The following is a 22,570-nucleotide window of genomic DNA, read 5'->3' on the forward strand; positions in this document are numbered from 1 at the left end:
CAGTTAATGTAAAAATATTACTTTCTGGTTCAGCTAATATTTTCTGCATGCTGCCTTTTGTTGTTGGGGGGAACAGTTCAGCGTGGAACATGTCAAGTATAAATGCTTCTTGAGTGTCGTGAACTGTGCACACAGTGTGCGGAGGGTCATGTGAAAATATAAACAAGGCTTCAGCTTGCTAAGGAGGGTGTAATCTCCAGAATTAAAGGAAACTCTAAATGAGAAACGCTTTTTGCAATGGAATTGTAAGTCACAGCCAAATGACTTGTATTTGACCGCTATGACAACATTAAACTGAGAGATTTGCTGCCTCACATACTGTAGTCTTTTTATAAGCATTTCATCATCATTTCTCTTAATGCAGAGCCACCTCCTGTTCTGCATCCTCCTCTGAATGTGACGTCATTCCCGGGGACAGTGGCAGTGCTGTCCTGTCAGGTTCAAGGCTCTGTGCGGCACAACCTGACCTGGTATCGGACTGGCACCGCTTTATCATCCCGCTCAGGAAGGGTGAAAATACTGGCCAATTCCTCTTTGGAGATCAGTTTGGTTCGCAGCCATGATGCCGGACCCTACCAGTGCAGAGCTACAAACGCCCACGGAGAGAGCCAGGCTGTCGTATGGCTGGTGGTCCTAGGTATTCTGCAGCACCTGGTCAAACACTCAGCTCCTGCGGCCTCTCGAGTCCAACCGTCATGTGTTTTCCATTAAAACCCTCCAAACCACAGCGCAGCTTCTACACAGCCAGCGAGATTGAGGCCTGCATGTTTCGAATAAGGAAGATTAATGTGATCTTAGATTGGCGGGTCCTTTTGGAGACAAATAGCCTAACAAATCGATAAACTGTATCTCACTGTGAGCAACTTTCAACATGTGCACTTAGACGTCCACCATTATTATACTATTATAAAGTGTGCAGTATTCATTATCCCTTTTGCCATACCTGCAGACTCAAAGGTTTTGTGCCAAGTAATGTGTAGGAATAGTTCACCAAAATTATTTACTCACCCTCATGTCATTCCAAATATGTGTGCTGCTATTCTTTGTTGAACAAATATCTATCTATCTATCTATCTATCTATCTATCTATCTATCTATCTATCTATCTATCTATCTATCTATCTATCTATCTATCTATCTATCTATCTATCTATCTATCTATCTATATATTCTTTCTTTCTTTCTTTCTGTCCATCCAGAATGCAATTCAAAGCCGGTTCAGTTTCTGAGTTTGACAGAACACATAATTGCAGATAGAATGCATTCTGTTTTGAATTCTTCATTCTTTCAAATCCAGGACTTAAATGGGAATTTTTAAGGCATTTCCGTTAAATTATGAATGGTGCACAATTCTACTATGAAATGTTAAAGAGTAAAAAATATCCATGTAAAGATTCTTTAAGATTCTTCTTATATGTTCCATGGAAAAAAACTACAACAGCGTATGGGTTTGGAATGACATGAGAGTCGGCAAATAAGCATTTTTGGATATACTGTCCCTGTAAGTATAGGATGATTCACAGTTTATTTCTGTTTCCTTTACAGAGGCCCCATCTGTGGTTGTCTCCCCTCAGAAACAAAGGTTCTCTCTGGGTGCAGAGGTCCACATCTCCTGTTCGGCATCTGGTTCCCCTCCTCCAAAGGTTTTCTGGAGCCATGGCAACATCTTTCTGTCCAACCACCATCGGTAGTCTACCAGCTCCCCCTCCCTTCTCTCACTATACATTTACACACATCATTTGAGATGGTTATTTTGATCTACTTTCCTAAAATGGATCATTTATAGTTTATTTCTGTTTGAATACACTGTCCGCAAACCATTAATAGTCTGAGATTTGGTCAAGACATCAGAATAAATCTGACATCGATGCTGTGATCATTTAGAAGTCAGTGGAAAGAAAACACTGTTGAGGTTGAAAAGTACTCAACACAACTGTCTCTGTAATATAATCATTACATCAGCAGTCTTAGGACAATATAACCCTGGCTGTGCTTTCAGAATGAGCATCTCTGAGTCTGGCACACTGACAATCCAAGGAGCTGTCCCTGAGGATGCTGGGAACTATACGTGCCTGGCCACCAACGAGGCTGGCACTGCCTCTCAGTCTGTTAGCATCAGTTATGCAGGTGGGTGCCGGAGTCAGTGGCTCTGTTGATGGAAATGCTTGTGCATGGTAAATCAGTCTTCTGTCATTTTGAGTTATAGATTGAATATATATTTTTATAGTGACATGACAGCATGCATAAAAAATAAATGAGATTCAAGCTGCTGGCAGACCTATCAAATTCAAAATGTTATATGGCTGCTTCTATTAAACTGTTTTGTCAAGCCTCGGAATTTTATACTTAATTCAGTTGGCATATTAAACTTAAACATTTTTTTAATGTTTTTGAAATAAGTCACCAAGACTGTAAAAACAAGCAAAAATACAGTAAAAACATAGTGATGGATTCTAAAATTAAATATATTCCTGTGATGGCAAAATTTTCACTTTTATGACACTTTTTAAAATGAATGCATACTTATTGAATACAAAATATTAATTAATTTTAAAAGAAAAGTTTGATGGATGAACCAGGAGTAATATATATTTTTTTATGTTTAACCCTCTCTTTCTCCCTCTCTCTTTCACTTTCTGTAAGTAGTAAGCTAATATTTAATTCTGAACATAACCAGATATTTGCATGATATTTACAATGCTAGTTTTAATTCCTTTCTCACTTGTTGTTTTCTCAGAACCTCCGAGCATCTCTGTGGCACAGCAGGTGGTGATGGTCATTGCTGGTGAAGATGCCAGTCTCGAATGTCAGGCTTCTGGCACTCCTCCTCCATTAGTCAAATGGCAGAAAGGTAAATACTGTCCTTCAGCACAAAACCTCCACCTCTTTTTACAGTTTTTACTTGTTTTTTTGAGGAAAATGTCTTATATCGTTGCAGCCTGATACTGCAATTGTTTAAATTATTTTTTCCCCTCATTAATCTACACTCTGTACCTCTTAAAGACAAAGTGATAACACCATTTTAGAAATGTCTGTAAATTTATTAAAAAGAAAAAACTAAAAAATATCATTTACGTGTACACAAGTATTCAGACCCTTTGCAACAACACTTAAAATTTAGCTCAGGTGCCTCCCATTTCTCTTGATTATTGCTGAGATGTTTCTACACTTTGATTGGAGTCCACCTGTGGTAAATTAAATTGATTGGACATGATTTGGAAAGGCACTCACCTCTCTATAAAAAGGCCTCACAGCTGACAATGCATATCAGAGCAAAAACAAAGCCATGAGGTCAAAGGAACTGCCTGCAGAGCTCAGAGATAGGATTGTATCGAGGCACAGGTCTGGACAATTAAGGTTCCCAAGAGCACAGTGGCTTCCATAGATCTCAAATGGAACAAGTTTGCCACAATCAGAACTCTTCCAAGAGCTGGTCACCCAGCCAAACTGAGCAATTGATGGAGAAGGGCTTTGCCTAAACTGGTGAACAAGAACCTGATGGTCTCTCTAGTTGAGCTCCATGATCCTATATATGCAGATGGGAGAAACCTACAGAAGGACAATCATCACTGCAACACTCCACCAATCTGGGCTTTATAGCGGTGTGAGCAAACTCAATCCTCTCTTCAGTGAAGACACATGAAAACACACAGAATTTGCAAATCAGCATCTAAAGGACCCTCAGACTAGATTATCTGGTGTGATGAACCTCAGTTCTAAGCATCACATTTGAAGGAATCCAGCTCTGCTCATCACCTTCAGAGTACCATCCCAAAGTAAAGTGTGCTGGTAGCAACCTCATGCTGTGGGGGTGTTTTTCAGCTGCAGGGACTGGGAGACTGGTCAGGGTTGAGGGAAAGCTGAATGGAGCAAAGTACAGTGAAATCCTCATTGAAAACCTGTTCACCTTGTAACTCTTGTTGTTGTAACCTTGCAACATCCAGTGGCCCTAAGAACACATCCAAGGCAACACCGGAGTGGCTTATGGACAACTCTGTGAATGTCCTAGAGTGGCCCAGCCATAGCCCTGACTTGAACCCTATTGAACATCTCTGGAGAGACCTGAAAATGGCTGTCCACCGACGGTCCCCATCCAATCTGACCGTGCTTGAGAGGATTTGCAAAGAAGAATGTCAGAAAATCCCCCAATCCAGGTGTGCAAAGCTTGTTGCTTCATACCCCAAAACTCTTGAGGCTGTAATTGCTGCCAAAGGAGCTTCAGATAAGTATTGATTAAATACTTATACTGAATACTTTTGTCAATGTGATATTTCAGTTTTCTTATTTGTAAATACATTTACAGACACTTATGAGGTACGCAGTGTAGATTCATGAGAAATTCATTTAAACAAATCAGGTTGCAAAATAACACAATGGAAAAAAGTAAAGGGGATCTAAATGCTTTCTGAATGCACTGTATAATTTTAGTCAACAAAAAATAAAAATGTGCAAACTGACAAAAATGTGTCAAACAGACCAAACTTTGACCAAATCCAATGTATAAAAATGTATCAACATATAACATATGTGACCCTGGACCACAAAACCAGTCTTGCGTCACTGGGGTATATTTGTAGCCATAGCCAAAAATACATTTTATGGTTTAAAATTATAGATTTTTCTTTTATACCAACAATCAGTATAATTTTCATGTTCACTGAAGATATTTTGTAAATTTCCCATTGTAAATATATTAACTTATTTTTTTATATACTTTATTAATTAATTCATGCAATGCTAAGAACTTCATTTGGACAACTTTAAAGGCAATTTTCTCAATACAAATATTCAAATAGTTGCACAAATATTCAAATATTTGTATCTCTGTCAACTATGGTCATATCCTAACAAACTATACATCAATGGAACCTTTTTTTATCCAGCTTTCATATGATGTTCAAATCTCAATTTCGATTGACCCTTATGACTGGTTTTGTGGTACAGGGTCACACATGATAATATTTCTTCATGTCTTCTTTCGAGACTGTTATTAATTTTCTGGGTTTTAGAAACCGTTAAGGATATTGCATTACTTGTAGTGGGTAGTTACAGCAACGGTGGATGTTTTCTTTGATTCTTGCACCATCCGTCTTCAGGGGATCTGGATCTGGGAACAGTTCCATTTGCAGAGCAGAATGTCCATCGTGGATCGCTGCGGATCCGTGGGGTTCAGGAACTGGATTCTGGAGACTATACCTGTGTGGCCTCAAATGATGCAGGGTCTGCCTCTGCTGTGGTCAAACTACAGGTGGGAGGTGAGAACAAGAGCTCAGCTGCATTACAAGCTGACACAATATAAATATTACTGTGCATTTTATACGGAACAGTTTCATTTTATGTGAGCTTTTATTTATTGAGCTCACTGTCGCAGTATTTCTATTGCTTTTCCAAAACTTTGAAGCATATGTAGTTCATAGCATGAATCAAAAACCCTGGACAGAACTATCTGATTTTAAGCAGAGCACACCCATAAGCCCATGAGCTTCCAAACCGCAAGTGGAAATGTTCTCTCTGCTTTGTTTCCGAGTGTGAAATTCCGAGAGCAAAATAATTTTTTTGGGAATGTGAATTTAACGGGACTTTTAACAGCTCCTGACAGGATTCTCAGACTCCCAGTAGCTCATGGCCAGTTTACGAGCATGCTTGAATGATTCAAAGCTGGATCATAGCTTTATATTGAACTTGCATTAAAAGTTATATGTGCCTCTAGCATCAGTAAGCATAGTTACAGAAATAATGATTATGTATTATGACTGATTCATGTTCTAGTTCCCAGAAAGCTTCCTCTTTCTGCCACTGGTCAATTAAACAGGTGTTCTTGCATTCAAACTCACACCACTGGTTGAGAAAATATTTATCTGGTCATAATATGCAAATAAACTGAGCAATGTGACTAAACTTTTTGAGAGAATCATTTTACAGTCTTTGTTTAGTAAGTGTTTTTCTGAATAATAAACAGGGATGGAGAAAAATTTTTACATTGTAAAAAGCGACAAACTTTTCATCATAATTATTATCCTACATATAATGTGTGAGGGGAAAAATATGTTGGAAATAAATTTGTTCAGTTTAATATTGGTGGTAAAGCTAATTTTTTTTTCCATCTATATATTTTCTACTTTGTTCTCAGATATAATTCAGTAGTTTTTACACTTTCTCAATGCCAGGGACACCGAAATACAATAAAGACACCTGTACATAAAAACCAATTTACACTGTGTGTTAAACACACACACACACACACACACACACACAAAGCACGATGTTATTGACTTTGGCTTTGTTGGATGTGGCAAAATATGTTGTTGGTCTAAAGCCAGATCAAATGAATTAAGTATTATGTAAATAGAAATTAATTGTGGTTGCACTTTATTTTACAGTAGGTGTACTTGCATGTACTTTCAGTGTATTTATCTAAGAAAGTTCCAGTAATACAAGGTAAATACATGGGGTAGGGTTAGGTTTAGGGGTAGGTTCAGGGTTAGTACCTAGTTATTACATATTGTAATTACTATAATAAGTACATAGTATGTACATGGGAACAGGACTGTAAAATAAAGTGCTACCTAAATTGTAAAAAGGAGAGTTAAAAAGAAAAAGATTATTTATTTCTCTATATTTATCTATTTATTTACATATGTTACAATACATTTTGTTCACTTTTTCAAACAAAGTGTTTTTTTTTTGTTTTTTTTTTTGCAGCTGCTCCTACGTTCTCCGAGTCTCCCGTGGACATAACGGCTGGTGTGGGTGACAACATTACTCTACCATGCATCGCCCGTGGTTTCCCCACACCTTCTCTGACATGGAGACGCCAGGACGGACGTCCCATTTTTGGCAAGTCATCTGGCCACATCGGCACCTCTCAACTGCCTTCCGGTGCCCTTCAGATCCAGAGTGAGTTTCTATATTTATCTTTGCATAGACGTCTGCTAGTGAAATCCCTCCCAGATACTAAACATGAGGATCTAACGAACATGGTTCAACCACAAGAGGAGAGTGAAGATGTTATTTTAGGTGTTGACATGCAGGGGAGGCTCTGAAACCAACTGCCGCGATAGAGGAAATAGAAGCAGTCCAGCAGAGAGCTTCCTCTCTCAGAGACTGGGCTGAGAGGAGGTCTCCTCACCCCAGGCCTGATCAGGGGCTGGGTGGGGTAAAAGTCTAACCGCAGGGCAGGCCTCTAGAGCCAACACCGGAGCTTCTGGCCGGACAGGGAGCTACATATGGACAAAGTAGAGCTCTAAATCTTTATAGGCTATAATGTTTTTATTGGACAGCTTCTATAGTATTAGCATTGAACAGCTCATCTGGTGTTGGATAACCTGGTTACTAAAAGCATTCTGAGCAAACGTGTCTGTTCCTAGTCCTACCTTCCCTTTGAGAGAGTGTGTGTGTGTATGTGTTTGTATAGGCTGACAAAGTTTATTGAAATATATATAATTCATTGATTATATATAATTTATTTAATTTAAATTTTTTTTTTTTTTCCAGTAATGCTAAGCTGAATTTTACAATCTTCAGTGTCACATGTTCCTTGAAAAAGCATTCTTCTTATATTTGATTAGCTGCTGAATTATTGTTAGTGGTCTGTTTTTAATAACTATTATCATTATTATTATTATCAGTGGTATTTTTGGTGACTAATTTTTACAGGATTCTTTGATGAACAGGATTTATTTGAAATATTTATTAGATTTGTATAGATTATAAATGTTTTTACTGTCACTTTTGATCATTTTAATGCATCATTGCTGGATAACAAAATTCATTAAAATAATAATAATAAAAAAATCATACTGACCCAGTACCTTTGAATGGTAGTATATCACAGTTTTTCCATAAATATTAAGCAGTCGAATTGCTTTCAGCATTGATAATAAGAAGTTTATTGAGCAGCAAATCATCATATCAGAATAATTTCTGAAGGATCATGTGACACTGAAGACTGGAGTAACGATGCTGAAAATCCAGCTTTGTCCTCCCAGAAATAAATTACATTTTAAAATATATTAATATAAAAACAGCTATTTACCATTACCATTTCTGTTGCATTTTTGATTAAATAAATATAGCCTCAGTGAGCATAAGAGACTTTCAAAAACTGCAACAAATCTTAATAATTCCAGACTTTGGGCCGGCTGTGTCTGTGTGAAAATTTGCGATCATTCCTACTCACATAGCACTGCATATACATACAACACTCCATACTTGCACACAAATGTATTGCGCAAATGTGACACTGATTTATACTATTTATATCTATTTCAACAGCTACTTATGTGATTGCAAATGACTATTGTATGAATTTCACACACGCAGACTATTGCACAACATTCATAACAGCTTCATTTTTTTAAAATCAGATGAACATTTGCATATAAAGTAGTGAATGTGTAATGCTCTCAAACAAAAATGAATAGCCGCTAATGAAGTCAGAACTGTCATCACAATGGAATTAATAGCTGGACTGTAAGTTACAAGAGAACCAGCATGGCTATAAATTCTCTTTCTCTTCCAAAAGCGCCAACAGCGCCAAGAACCGAATGCGTCTTTTAACAAATGTAAAACTTTAATGGTTAATTAATTAGATCTGTAACAAACGTGCAGATGTGTTTCATTAAAAAACATTCATCATAAACGATGACTTAAGATCCAAGTCATCATCTGTAGCATCTATTTATTTATTATTATTATCAAAGCATGAGGTAGAAAACCGTGGAGAAACAAGTTTATAAATTGGGAATGCACTGATATTTAAAAAAAAACAATGTCCAAACAATGAGGTCATTATTATTTTTAGGTTTTTTAGGTATTTTATATGCTAAAGATCACAGTTGGTGTTACTGAGCTGTTAAATGTAACCATAATTTAATAACACCATTACATGTAATCGTCATAAAGTCTCAGATTCATCTTGGTTTAAGAGTTTATAATTATTATTTTTTAAATAACATACTTTTTTTATTGTTATTGTTAGTAATGTGAATTGGTTAATTGCATTTAAGTGAGTGTGAGATGATGACAAAAGTAATCTAAACATAAGAAACATGAAAAAATGCAGTAATAAACATTAAAGCTACTTAATCTATACTACTACAGTATATGACTCTAAAATAAGAGACATTAGAAAAATATTGTAGGTTATTATTTGTGTGTATCGTTAAACCAGTCACATTCCTGACTGAATGTTCTGTATGTTGTTTTTATCCTGACTTTGATGCAAAGGTCAAGATACCTCTTTATTAATGAAGTAAAGCCGTTACCAAAAACAAAAAACGCACAAACACATCCATATGTGATCTACCTAATGACCACACATCCATTTCACATTATTAACAGCAAACTAGAATTAAGCTGAATGGTTTGTTAATGAGTTAAGTATGAAATTACATGTTTATAAGAAAGGAAAATACAAAAGAGTCCTTTATGTTCTAATCAGTGTTCCTGTGTTCCCTCCAGGTGTTTGGGTTGATGATGAAGGTGTTTATGTTTGTGAGGCCAAAAACCAGTTTGGATCCATCAAGGCTCATGCCAGAGTCACTGTTACTGGCTTGGGTATGAACATATATTGTTCTCCTTAACAAATCTGACAAATATTATCACCATAAACTGTCATAATAATTATCTGTCCTGTTTGCAGAAGCCCCATTATTAGTTCAAGGTGCACCAGCTGTCGCAGTGATGACCGGTCAGCCTCTGAACCTTCCCTGTATGTTGTTAGATGGCATTCCTCTTCCTGACAGAGTCTGGACGCACAATGGAAAACAAGTGAGTGACGAGGGAGACGCTTACTAGGTGTGAAATTGAAATCCAGGGATAATAGACATTGTTTACACTTATTCTTTCATTGTGATCACTCTGTGTCTAGGTGCGTGTTGGTGGAAGAGTCTTTCTAAGGAGTGACGGCAGTCTGCATGTAGATAGAGCTGGAGCAGGGGATGCTGGGATATATGTGTGCACTGCCATCAATGTAGCAGGATCAGCCAATATAACCGTCACAGTGGAAGTTCATGGTTAGTAGGCAGGGCCTGTTATCATAGAGTATAATTGATTTACATATTTTTCATGGGCTAGATTTATCACCATGATGATAGCAAGAGTGTTATGAGGAGATGATGGAAGAAAGTTTTTTTTAGACACCCAAATTAAAAGAACAAGTACACTGGTTTCAAACAATCCCTCATCATTTATGGTTTAACTGCCTAACAGTTAGAAACTTAAATGAATAATATGATTTTTTTAAAATCTTTATTTTATGTTTCATAAAAGGGAACCGTTAATGGCAACGGGTAAAATTATAATCTTATTACATAAGTCAGAAAAGAGTTTCCAGCTACAATCTACAATCAAGTCATGCATGCATACATGAAAAATACATTATTAAATAAAATACAGTTAATTATTAATTATATTAAAATGATAATAAAGATGTTAATCAGACACACATTGATATAGAAAGAAACAAACAAAGAGAAAGAAAGAGAAGGAGAGAAAGAAAGAGAAAGAAAGAAAATACAAATTTATAAATTAATAAAAATACAAATGAAGGCTTAACCAACTTATGATCAGCAAAATTAATCTCATATCTATCTACATATCATGATAAATTTACTTTTAAAAAATACAAATGTTTTCAGAGATTTTCTTTATTCAGAGAAAAAAGGTATTTTTTATAAAAATCTAATGAAAACGGAAACTATTGAGATTCATGCTTAAAATAAATTTTCTGTATTCTCTGAAAACATATGATTTGTTACATCAAACCCGTATCTCATCTTAAGATTATTTTTATTATTAGTGGAAATATGTACAAAGAAAATCTATTTGAAGTACATCCAGCATTACAGTAATCCATCTGGTCCTTAATGAAGCTAAAATAGATGCTAATATGAGAGTTTCATATTTAGAAGCGCTAAGCTGGAATCCTTGTGAAGTATCTTTGGCGTGAAGTTCTAATTGTGAACCGCTGGTTGTTAAGGCCTCGTGAACAGCTGCTATTCTGACCTACTTTTCCAGCCCCTCCTGATATCAAGGCTGGTCCTCTGCACTACACAGCCAACGAGGGCACACCCATCTCCCTGTCCTGTGAAGCAAGTGGGGTCCCCAAACCCACCATTGTCTGGTCCAAGGTACATCACTCTTACTGTGGTCTTTTTTCAGTTATGTTGCTTCTGGCTGTGCTACCATCCCAGCAGTGACAAATAGTGACAGATCGCACCTTGTTATACACTTAGCTGGAATAATTTAGCATAATGGAGGCAGGAGAAGTGCTGATGCAGCATGTTCATTGTTGATGCATGGCTTTCCCAATCGCCTTTCAAATGAATGCATGCTCCCGTCCGCCTGCCCCTGTTATGGGAGGTTAAGTTTTCCACCGCTGTTTCACAAAACGATAGATTGGGGGTGTATTGTCCGCAGTATTCACTCGAGGCATGTAAATTGCTATTCTGGTCACATGAAAGAAGGTCTGCTAAAGTCATCTTGTTTCAGAGCAAAAAGGGGCTGGGGGATATGCATGAGGAATGCCTGATTCCTGGTAACCTGAGAAGCTGCTTCAGAGGTTTCGGACAGGATGTGCATTCCAATGGTGCATTCAAGTCGCGTCGGAAAAATTGTATATACAAGTTGAATGCACATGAACGTCGCCACAAAGCCCTAATTGCGATTGGGAAACTCTGAATTTTCTTTTAGCCCTGAGAAAACATGAAAACATGTCAAACCCAATAGGTGCATCATCTGTTTTAATAGTAAATTCATGAATATATATTTGTTATTTAGAGTAAAATAGAATTGTGTACTTGAGTATTGTACAATTACTGTAGAATATCCACCTTATTTTTTTGAGAGCAGGTGCAGCCATTTGTAACTTTAATGTGCAAAGCTACCAGGTTCATTCACTTCCTATGGAAGCTTTTAAATTAAAAATGGGATTGCAACTTTTTTCTTACAGTTCTGAATTTATTCTTACTCTTTTGAGAGAAAAAAAAGTCAAGATTGCAAGATGTTACCTCACAATTACATTATAACCAGGTTATAACTGGCAATTCTGAGAAGAAAGCCAGAATAGTGAGTAAATTTGAAATTGCAAGAAAAAAATGTCTAAATTGTGAGCTAAAAAGCTAGAACTATAACTTTTTTTTTTTTCATACTGAAATCTATGGAAGCTTGTTTCTGCCACAAGATGAGAAATAAAGAAAAATTGCAATTACCTTTTTTATTTTGTGGTAGAAATTAGAAAAAGGTTGCTTACTTCTGTGATGCAAAATAAGATGTAATGTTTACATTTGCAAAACACCCAGTGCACATTCTTTATTCATCATTTTGCAGATGTAGAGTGAAAAATCTGAAAAATCTAGAAAATGTGTATTACCATCCTGTTCTAACCGAAGTGATTTGAGCTTCCTAGCTTCACAGCTCAAACTTTCCCAAGAGGACTTAAAGGCACTTCTTCTCTCCCCAGGGTCGAGATCCCTCAAACAGGCCTGTGTCTGCACCTCTTAAGGCAGCTGATGGAGGTCTGTACATCCCCAGTCCCACAGCGGAGGATGCAGGGGTTTATGTGTGCACCGCCACCAGTGCTGTGGGCTACACCAGCAGAGAGATGCATCTGAGTGTTAACAGTGAGGGAGATATAGATGGATGATTTAATAAAACAATTAAGTGTAGAAGTGTTTTCTGAGTCTCTCATTTCAATAGGCAAACCAAGAATTGTTGGTGCTGACGGGTCACAAGCAGTGGTTAAAATGGCAGCTGAGGTTGGATCAGAGGTCATCCTACCATGTGAAGTTCATGGAAGTCCTACACCTCTGGTGACTTGGAGCAGAAATGGGCAACCGATACCTCCTGTCACAGCCTGGTAGGAAAATATTAATCGTCTTGTGTTGTACTCGCATGCACCATATAGATTATATAAATTCACAAAGACACCTAACCCAACTATCGTTCATACACTAATATAACTACATGTTTCTTAAGCAACAAATCAGCATATTAGAATGGTTTCTGAAGGATCACGTGACACTGAAGACTGGAGTAATGGCTTCTTAAAATACAGCTTTGACTAACTAAGCCCACCTGTCAAATTTGACCCATATTAAGGACTGTAAAAAATGCCCCATATAAGAAAGAAAAAATCATACCGGTTTGGAAGGACATGAGGTGCAAATGACAGAATTTGACTGAAATTGTTTGTAAAGAATCTTGAGGTACACAATTTGTGTGAAAGGACATGTTAACCAATTCTGGCACATACTTTTGGTAAAAGGTTTTCCCAGTTTTCTGTTTATTTTTATATTTTTTCAGCATAACTTGCCAAACAGCCTAAGGTCAAAGACCAAATGTGCTCATACTCTTGACAGTGTCACAAACCATGAAGCCGAAAATGATGTGGTATTTAAGTTTTTGCTTTTAGAACAGTTCTTTTTTCGTACATAATAAATGGCAAAAATATGTCCTTATGAGTGATGAGGTTTTCTCGCTGTGAAGGAATGGGCCCTCGTGAGGTGATGTAACCATCTATCAAAGGCTTCAGCTGTGTCAAAATTTACCCCAGCTGACTTCTCTTGCCTCATTCTAACTCCCCTGGACAAGAACTAGAGCCAGCTCAGTTTCAGCAAGAGCCACCGGTGCTCTGTTATAAAGGAGACACATTAGATTTCATCCTGATGGACTGATGCTTTGCATTTATTTGGCATAAGTGAAAGCATCATCTGCAGGCATCTTTTTTCTCGATAATTTCATGTTTTGAGAGTGTTGGATATAGCTGTGTGTTTTCAATTGTGGTGATCTATCATAAGCCAGATTGTAAACTACCCAGGAGTACAATGATGTCACATAGTAAAAGTAACTGGAGATGAGACTCTCTTATGCTGGCTAAAGTTGTCATTTTTGCCATGTTAAAAAAAAAAAAAAAAAAAAAATCCTGGTTTAATTTCGGTTTAGCTCAATCGATATAATTTGGGTTACAAAAAACTGGGTTACATGAGTCACTCGTAATGGAATTGAATGACGCCAGTCTGTAAACATTACTCAGTACAATTCTCAGTGTTTCAATATTACAGCCACAAGACAAACAATATTAATGTTAACATGATTTTAGTGAGAAAAAAAAAAACATAAGACTACTAAGCTTTTCTATGTGAAGCTATATCCAATTTTACAACTTTATTACCTTGACAACATAATATAAGCCCTAAAACAACTATTTAAAAAAAAATGATGATTTAAACAGATTTACAGCTCAAAGAATACACAAGTTTTAATAGGTGCTTTTATAAAATGATAAGTTTCACATTACTGCTTTTAAGTTCATTCACTTCATTTTAAGCCCCATTTTGGAGTATTTTTAAAAGAAAACAAAAAACAATTTAATCATACCATAAACCTGTAAAAGCATGTTTTGCAGAAAAGTTTCCCAGGCATTATGGTCATGTGGACTTGCATACAGAAATGCAAGGTGTAAAATCACATGAGGTTCAATGGAAAACAGATGTGAAGTTCATTACATCAAGGTTGATGTATTTGCTCAGTAAACAGATGATGGGACTGGGGCTGGAGGTGCTGGGATCAGAAAGAGAAGCGTGCTGGGTTTTTTTTATGTAGGTGCTTGAGCATGTACTGTAGATGGCATTAGTTAGAGAGGGATGCAGCAGATAGATATTGCAAGGGTTTATGGATAACAGCTTTAGGATTAGGTAATGTGGTCTGTCTGTAAAAACAGGGAATTATTGGAATGTTGAGACACTCTAGTCCTACTAAAGCAAGGAATGAGACGTGTGTGTGTGTGTGTGTGTGTTTTGAGTGATAGTCACAAAGGAAGAAGTGTAGCCTGCATAATGTTTGAGTCTCCAGGAGCTTCCTGTCTCATAAAACAGCATGTCGATGTCTCAGTCTGCCTGACGCGAATAACACTCCACTCCAGAGACATCTGCCACACAGGAAAGAAGATTGTGAGTGGAAAGTGTGTTTAATCTAGAATCAGGTGGCTGTAGTGATGTTAGGGGCACCAGTGCTTGCTTTAACCTTTGTGAGTCTGGAGCTTTATCTCACTGTGAACTGCTTTTTTAGCCTCATTCTCTTTCTCTTTCTGGCCCATTCCAGCACTCTTGATTACACTAATAACCCACAGTCCAATTTTGCCAGCTTGCACAAGTGTTGTTTCAAGCTGGTTCAAACTGCCCCAACAGGATCAACACACTGATCCAACTAGAATTTGTTGTTTGTTGGAATTTGTTTGGTGAATTTGAACCTATACCTAAAAGTGTACAATTAATCAATACAGAACACAGGTATTCAACAAATCCAATCTCTAAATTAACGTACACGTTTTAGGTGCTAGTATGTTATATGGCAGAGAAATTTAAAAATTATTGTGCATTTCATGAATGTTTACTGTATTTTTTTTTTTTAAGTTGTCAGCCTTAAAGGGTTAGTTCACCCATAAATTAAAATTTTGAAAATAACTCTGAATGGATTCTTCTGAAAGAAGAAAGTCATATACTGTACACATAGGATTATTTCAGGGTGAGTAATTTATGGCTTAATATTCAGTTTTGGGTGAGCTAACACTTAAATTTTAAATGTTCAAGCTGGGAACAATAATGCTATGTAAACAAAAAAGGCCAAAAGCACCAGTGACTTGAAACTGATGCCGTTTCAGAAATATTCATTGTACATTTTTCAAGTTTCAAGAAAACACACGCACGTGCACACACACACACGCACACACAGACACAGACACAAGGAATTAAAGAAACAGTCAGTTCCAAATTGATGCTTTTTCAGAAATATTCACTGTAAACTTTCAAGTTGGTATCCATAATACTTTAAAACAAACAAAGAAATACTAACTCTGAAACTGATGCTCTTTCAGAAATATGCACTGTACATTTTCAAGTTAGCAGCCATTTACAGACATAATTCCTTGAAAAAAGTCAAAATATTCTCTTGAAGAGTGCATTTTAGTCTAGCATAGAATCAGAAATTATTTAAAAGAAAAATCCAAAAAGTTTTTATCATAAATAAAATGCTTCATTATAACAGTTCACGTTCACATTTTTGCTGTTCAGATATGACTTATAGAACAAAACTTTTAGAATTCTGTTAATTCATTAGAAATTGTGTGCAATCTGTGTAAAGTCAGTGTTGGGTATGAATCTTGGCCGCGACTCACTATTTAGTGATCTCAGCATTAGTCCACATGTGCAAGACTTGTGAGAAAAAAGTGGGAGGTGGAGTACTTTGTCCCAAAGGGGGTTTGTTGAATATAGAAGCTTGTAGCTTCCTTTCAGATTTATTAGTTGTATTTGTATTTGGGTTGCCATAATAAAGTTGCTAAGCAAATGTTCAAAAGATTATGATCCAAATGAAACCAAGCTGATTTTCTCAATTGGTTTCAATTGCACAAGTTGGGAACCAGCTTGTATGCATATACACAAGACCACACATTCATACTGTATACACCCCACATACTCTTTAGCAGACACTATATAACATGCTTCTTTCAGACTTCAGCACCTGACCTTTGACCTCTTCTTACGCAGGTTCACCATTCTGCCGTCTGGTTCTCTGAAGATTAGTGATGTCAGGCTGATAGACAGTAAATTCTACACCTGTTCTGCCGCTAACCCAGCTGGCAACGTCTCACTCACCTACAATTTGCAAGTACAAGGTACAATCCAATAACTTCAGGATTTATCTGTGGAAAAAACTCTTAAAATACATGAAATAGAATACAGATTTTAGGAGTGTTCATAGTTCATACAGTTATCCATCCTTTCTATGACAACTTCTCTTTTGAGGTTTGACAATGGAATTTGATCTTATAACAAAAAAACAAAAAGTGCTGTGGTAGAACTATGATACAGTGATAGTATCAGATAGTATTGCCATCATTATTTTACATCATTGATTACTGTAAGAAATGTTTTTTTGAGCAGCAAATCAGCATATTCAAATGATTTCTTAAGTGACACTGAAGACAATTCTGCTTTGCCATCAAAGAATAAATTACATTTTTAAATATTTTAAAATAGAAAACTGTTATTAAACAGTTCATATTTAACCATTTTGCTGTATATTTATCAAGTAAATACAGTCTTGATGAAAGTGAGATCTTTCAAAACCATTTAAATCCTAAAAGCTGAACTCAAACTTTTGGATGCTAGTGCATAAAGAGGATTCAATTTATAATTCAATTTCATGTGCCAGATGAACTACCAAACAACATAGAAACCAGACTTTTCTGTACCGGATTTATCCTAACAGCTAAACCAAGGATCCAGCCAGCACCTCCATCTCTCAAGGCTCTGATTGGCCAGACGGTGGTGTTGCCATGTGTGGTCCAAGGAGAGCCAAGCCCTCAGATCAGCTGGCTTCATAAAGGACTTCTTGTGGGCAGTGATAGGATGCTGAAGATCCAGGCGGTCCAGCACTCGGACAGCGGCATCTATAGTTGTGTAGCCAAGAATAGTGCTGGAGAAGATACCATCGAGATTGTTCTGAACATTTTAGGTATGTCTGTTGAGCAAAACTGCAAGTATTACATTGTTCAACTGTAAACATTTGTCATCACATGAAAACTCTTTAGTGAACCAAATCATTTAAGGCAGGCAATATATCATGATCCCCAGCCAATCTGAATGATGACTAAACATGACTTATATGAGTTTGTAAACCAATGGATATGGTCTCAAATCACTTATCCCTGTGTTCCTGTGCTCTCACTCTGACCCTTGAGTTGAGCTTTGGCTTTGGGCTTTTTATGTTAACCTTGTACTTGATGTTAGTACTTTGTAATGTAACTACTTCTTCAAATGGCTTGACTCTAGTATAATTACTTTGTGGTTACAGAGGGCCCCTATTTTAAGACAAACGGAGAGACCATTATTGAGACTGTGGCTAACAGCAGAGTGCTCATCCCTTGCCCTGCAAGAGGTAGGTAAACTAGCTTAGCTTGTCACTTGTCACTATTACTGTATTTGTGGTGTATTTTCTTCTCTACTTCCATGGGTTAATTAATGCTTGGTTTAATCCCATTTGCAAGATAAACGAATGTTTTAAAAGACTAAATCTAATTTAAACATGAGGTGTTAGTGTGTTGGTGGTTTAAACTAGTTCAACAACCAAAACATCTTTTGTTAACCAACTTTGCTAGCTTTTTAAAAAACGTTTTGCTATTAAACAGTGTGACTGTGCCCATTCAGCAAGACCAGCATGGAGCCAGCGTAAACTGGCCCCGAAACGACAGGGAAATCTATATTTGTCTAAGTTGATCTTTTTTAGGCAAATTACATTTTAAACAAGTTGTTTAACTGTGTCTCCATTTCCAGAAATATTCAACATATATTTATGTAAAGTCAGATTTTATTTCTGTAATTTTTGGCTGAGCTGTAGAATGTACTGTATCATATAATACATGCAAAATATTTCTGAAATTTAAGTGAGTTTATCGATAACAAGCTATTCGTAGGCTCTCTCTGTCTAATTTTCTATATGGATGGGTTAAACATTTATTGTAAATAGAAATTCAAATAAATGCATCCCTGCTGAATATAAGCATTTAATAGGTGACATATGAAAAACTTGTTCCATGTTTAAGTGCTATAATCAGGTACATGCATGTACCAAAACCCTATATCAGAAGTTTAAACTAATATGGTTTATGAGAATGCAATAGACATGGTCATCAAAACCAAACCGATGTTTTTTAGCAGTGTATCTGAAGCTGTGTTCACACCATGTCGTAATCACCATAATACCAAGATGACAACACGTGACACTCTACTTGGAGCTTAATTATTTGTTTCTATGGCAACACTATCAACGCCAAAGCCCTCACATGCTGCAGAACTTGGATTTATGACTTATGAGCTCGGAATGTTCTGAGAGTTATGGCTTAGACCAGTACAGCTATTACTTAGGCGCTAACTCAGAGTCCGAGGACATGAGTAAAATGTCCTGTGTTGTCATCTCGGAATTACAGTTTTGACTTGGCGTGAACGAAGCATGAGATAGGAGCTGTAAAGTCAAAGCCCTATGCTGGAAAAGGGGGCGGGGTGCAGCAGCTCATTTACATTTAAAGAGACATGCATGAAACAGCATGTTTCCACTTCCACTCAAAATAGGTATTTTCAAAATAATATAATAAATGATCTGTGGGGTATTTTGAGCTGAAACTTTACAGACATTCTGGGCACACCTGAGACTTATATTACATCATGTAAAAGGGGTCATAATAGGTCTCCTTTAAAACTTACTGACCTCAATCTTTTGACAGGTGGTGTTTCTAAATAATTTTAGCAATTAATAAAAATATAATGGTGAAAATAAAGGCATATACACTTACATAATATAATAAATAGAGAGTGATGTGATAAAAGCTGTACTGAAAGCTGTCTTTGGTAGTTTTTTTTTTTTTTTCTCTCACCATATGGTCTCTTTTCTCACCGCCGCCTCATTTTGGCTGCTGGCAACATCTTAATTCGGGAACACTTTGTGCAGGTTTAACAGCTCGTTTCACATAAACAGACCTGGAAAGGAAGTCCTATGCCTCCACTTGTTAGAAGTGAGAGGTGTTTAGTGTGAATCTGTGTCTGTTTATGAAACACACTACACTGATACATACCCAGCTCTTCCCGTGCACACTGTAAGCTAATAGGTGTTGTTTTGATGGAAACCTGCCATGGCAACCCTGCGTGTCGCGGATATGACATGATGTGTGTGTGTGTATGTGTGTGCGTGCGCAGCAGCTGGAACACTACTCTTCTCCTCTGTCTCTGAGGGCCACATCTGCTTTCCTGCATGCGATGGCCCACTGGGAGAGGAATCCTAATTAGGGACTGTTGCAGGCGGAGAGGAGGAGGTCTAAGAGCGAGATTACAGGGAAAGAAATGGTTTGATGGGTCATTTTAACAGGCGGTTATCAGTCTGTCTTGAATCAAAGCAAAGATGGTCGAGTCATCCTTACTATTAAGTGCAAATTGTGCTGAATTGCTAGTTGTTTTCTTCTGTTTGTGTTGTATCTCTAATGTTGTTATGGCGACTGAGAATTCAGACATCTGTGTAGCACTTAATAAGAGGTACTTAATACAGATATGACAGTAAATAAGTGTAAGCGGCTGTGCTGTCATGCATGTTTGGTGGCGGATGACGGTAATCATTAGGCTCCAGCGAAAGTTGTTGTCTATTAAAATAAAGTAACATGCCTAATAATCCCACTTCATAGGAAATGAGCTAACTCAAACACAACCTTTACAGCTGATTTAGAGGTTTTGTGTTATGATTTCACTCTACACTAAAAGTTTGGGGTCGGCAAGCCACGTTCACTAAGGCTGTAAAAGGATACAGCGATATTGTAAAATAGGATTAAAATAACTGTTCCTGTTTTATATGTATTGTTGACTTGCAGCTCGAGAAACATTTCATATGATCAATGTTGGAAATATAATTTTGGGGCAAACTGTGATGCTTTTTTTTTCAGAATTCTATCATGAATAAAAAGTTAAAATTAGCATTTATTTAAAATAAACATCTTTGTAAAAATATGAATGCTTCATTGTCACTTTTGATCAGTGTAATACGTCCTTGCTGAACAAAAGCTGTTGATGTAAAAAAAAAAAAAAAATATATATATATATAAAAACGTTATTTTTTATTTAAATTCTATGTTTATTTAATTGTATTATTTTAGTATTTTTTTATTAAGATTATATTAATATAACCAAACTCAAATCATCTTAAGACCGGCTGAGAACAACTGCATAATTTTTGTTTTTTTGCAAACAATCATAATTTTGTTGGTGTTAATGCCGCGTACTGTACATTTAAAAATGTTAACTTCTACATAGAACACACACTGCTTTCTTAATGCAGAATTCCTCAATCCTACAGGTGTGTTAGATAAAGAAGACGTGCCAAAAGGAGTAGGAGTGAGGAAGTCTGTCCTTTTCAGATAGATCCATTTAATCTGGCTTGCACTAAAGGCATGACCCCACCCAAGGAACACACACAAGACTCTTTTTATAGCGTGCATCATCTGAAGTATTGTTCAAGGGATTTTTGACAAATAAACTGCTCCTAATGTTATCCTGTAATGTAAACGGGACCAGCTGCACACCATTCTTTAAGTAACAAAAACAATCAATCCAAACATTATGACTGTAGACATCTGCTCTGGGAGTTCTTTTCCCTCCAATTCTGATTGGCCTGTTAAAAAAAGTGGCTGACTTATTGTATACAGCGGCCCCCTAAAAGTATTTGGACACTTAAGATGCACTTAAAAATGTATGAATATCTTTGAATTCCGTAATAAATTATTACACCAAGTGACATTTATTTTAAAGCTAGCACAAACACACATTTGAAATAAAATGCTTTACTAAAAAGTTTGTAAGAAAGTGAAGACAACCAGCATTTATATACTTTGTAGTTAAAACATTAGTGGATAGTTAATGTGTCAAACTTCAACTGTGGGTACTCTAATAAGACACCTGGGCGAATTTGGCCTCATTTGGTTGCAAGTCATTGCAAGCAAAGTTACTTCTGAGAAAAGTTCCTACATAATTCATTTGCAGATGACACCTGGTTTGATATGTTCTGTCACACCCTATTTCTGTGAAACATAACAGAAGATACTTCGAGGAATGTTTCAGTTGCTTTTTGTCAGTTCAGGTTCCTTAGAAAAAGGTGCATTTACCAACATTTTTGCAAAGAATCCATAAACATGCCTGTACATAAAATCTACTGCAGTTTCCAGCTAAAATAAACACTAGTGGCAGTAAACATCTTTTCTGATGTAGTAAACTTGCTTGTTAGCTCACCTGGTATAGTTGTACCTGATGTGAAGGTCCTGTGAAACACACGTCATGATAAAAGATTTAAAAACTTGTAGAGCTAACTTAAAACATCATGGTTGCTTCAGCCAATGGGTTTTTATCTCACAATTGGTTTGGTTATACCGATCGGTTAGGTTCAGTGTGGGGGGTTGTGTAGGTGGTGCAGTTTTTTCAAATGTGATAGAGCAATAATCTTTTAGTGCTACTGACTGGGTGTTTCATTTCCAAACTGCAGCAATATGTACAACAAATGATAAAATGTTTATAGATTCACATTCATCTGTATCGGTTAAATCTGAACACTCTTTTAGCACTCTTTTAGCACTCTTTTCAGCACGCTTTCCAGTGGGCCAGGGTTGAAATGGGGTTCAAAACAACAAGGGACACTTTCAATGTATGAATAGAAAAACTGATAAATTCTTCAAAATGTCTTTTATGTTTCGCAGAAGAAAAAAGTCACACACTTTTGAAACTCCACAGGGGTTAGGGGTTGGGGGGGGGGTTCATCTGTTTTATAAATTTGATCAGATAAAAATGATTGTTTCTCTTCACAAGACTTGGATTAAACCGTGTGATTCATACGGATTCTTTTTATGATGCCCTTATGATCATTTTAGATCTTCCACATTTTGGTTACCTGGAATTTCGGTGGAAGAAAACCTCAGAAACCTCTGAGGTTTCATTAAAAATGTCTTATTTGTTCTATGTTTTGAAGATTAACCAAAGTTTGACGG

General features: G+C 36.7%; 1 protein-coding gene across 1 annotated transcript in view; it reads left to right on the top strand.

The window, feature by feature from the left end:
* hmcn2 (hemicentin 2) overlaps positions 1-22,570 on the top strand; it is a 79,441-nt gene that overhangs the window by 18,173 nt on the left and 38,698 nt on the right. Inside the window, exons 11-25 of the mRNA XM_052563856.1 lie at positions 365-637; positions 1,546-1,687; positions 2,000-2,127; positions 2,738-2,851; positions 5,097-5,255; positions 6,703-6,897; positions 9,463-9,558; positions 9,644-9,771; positions 9,872-10,016; positions 11,020-11,132; positions 12,464-12,623; positions 12,700-12,859; positions 16,545-16,672; positions 17,269-17,514; positions 17,854-17,937. Coding sequence (XP_052419816.1) covers positions 365-637; positions 1,546-1,687; positions 2,000-2,127; positions 2,738-2,851; positions 5,097-5,255; positions 6,703-6,897; positions 9,463-9,558; positions 9,644-9,771; positions 9,872-10,016; positions 11,020-11,132; positions 12,464-12,623; positions 12,700-12,859; positions 16,545-16,672; positions 17,269-17,514; positions 17,854-17,937 — 2,271 coding nt within the window. The remainder of the gene's footprint in view (positions 1-364; positions 638-1,545; positions 1,688-1,999; positions 2,128-2,737; positions 2,852-5,096; positions 5,256-6,702; positions 6,898-9,462; positions 9,559-9,643; positions 9,772-9,871; positions 10,017-11,019; positions 11,133-12,463; positions 12,624-12,699; positions 12,860-16,544; positions 16,673-17,268; positions 17,515-17,853; positions 17,938-22,570) is intronic.

The sequence above is a fragment of the Carassius gibelio genome, chromosome B8, assembly GCF_023724105.1.
Source record: "Carassius gibelio isolate Cgi1373 ecotype wild population from Czech Republic chromosome B8, carGib1.2-hapl.c, whole genome shotgun sequence".
In the NCBI taxonomy this organism is placed as follows: domain Eukaryota; kingdom Metazoa; phylum Chordata; class Actinopteri; order Cypriniformes; family Cyprinidae; genus Carassius; species Carassius gibelio.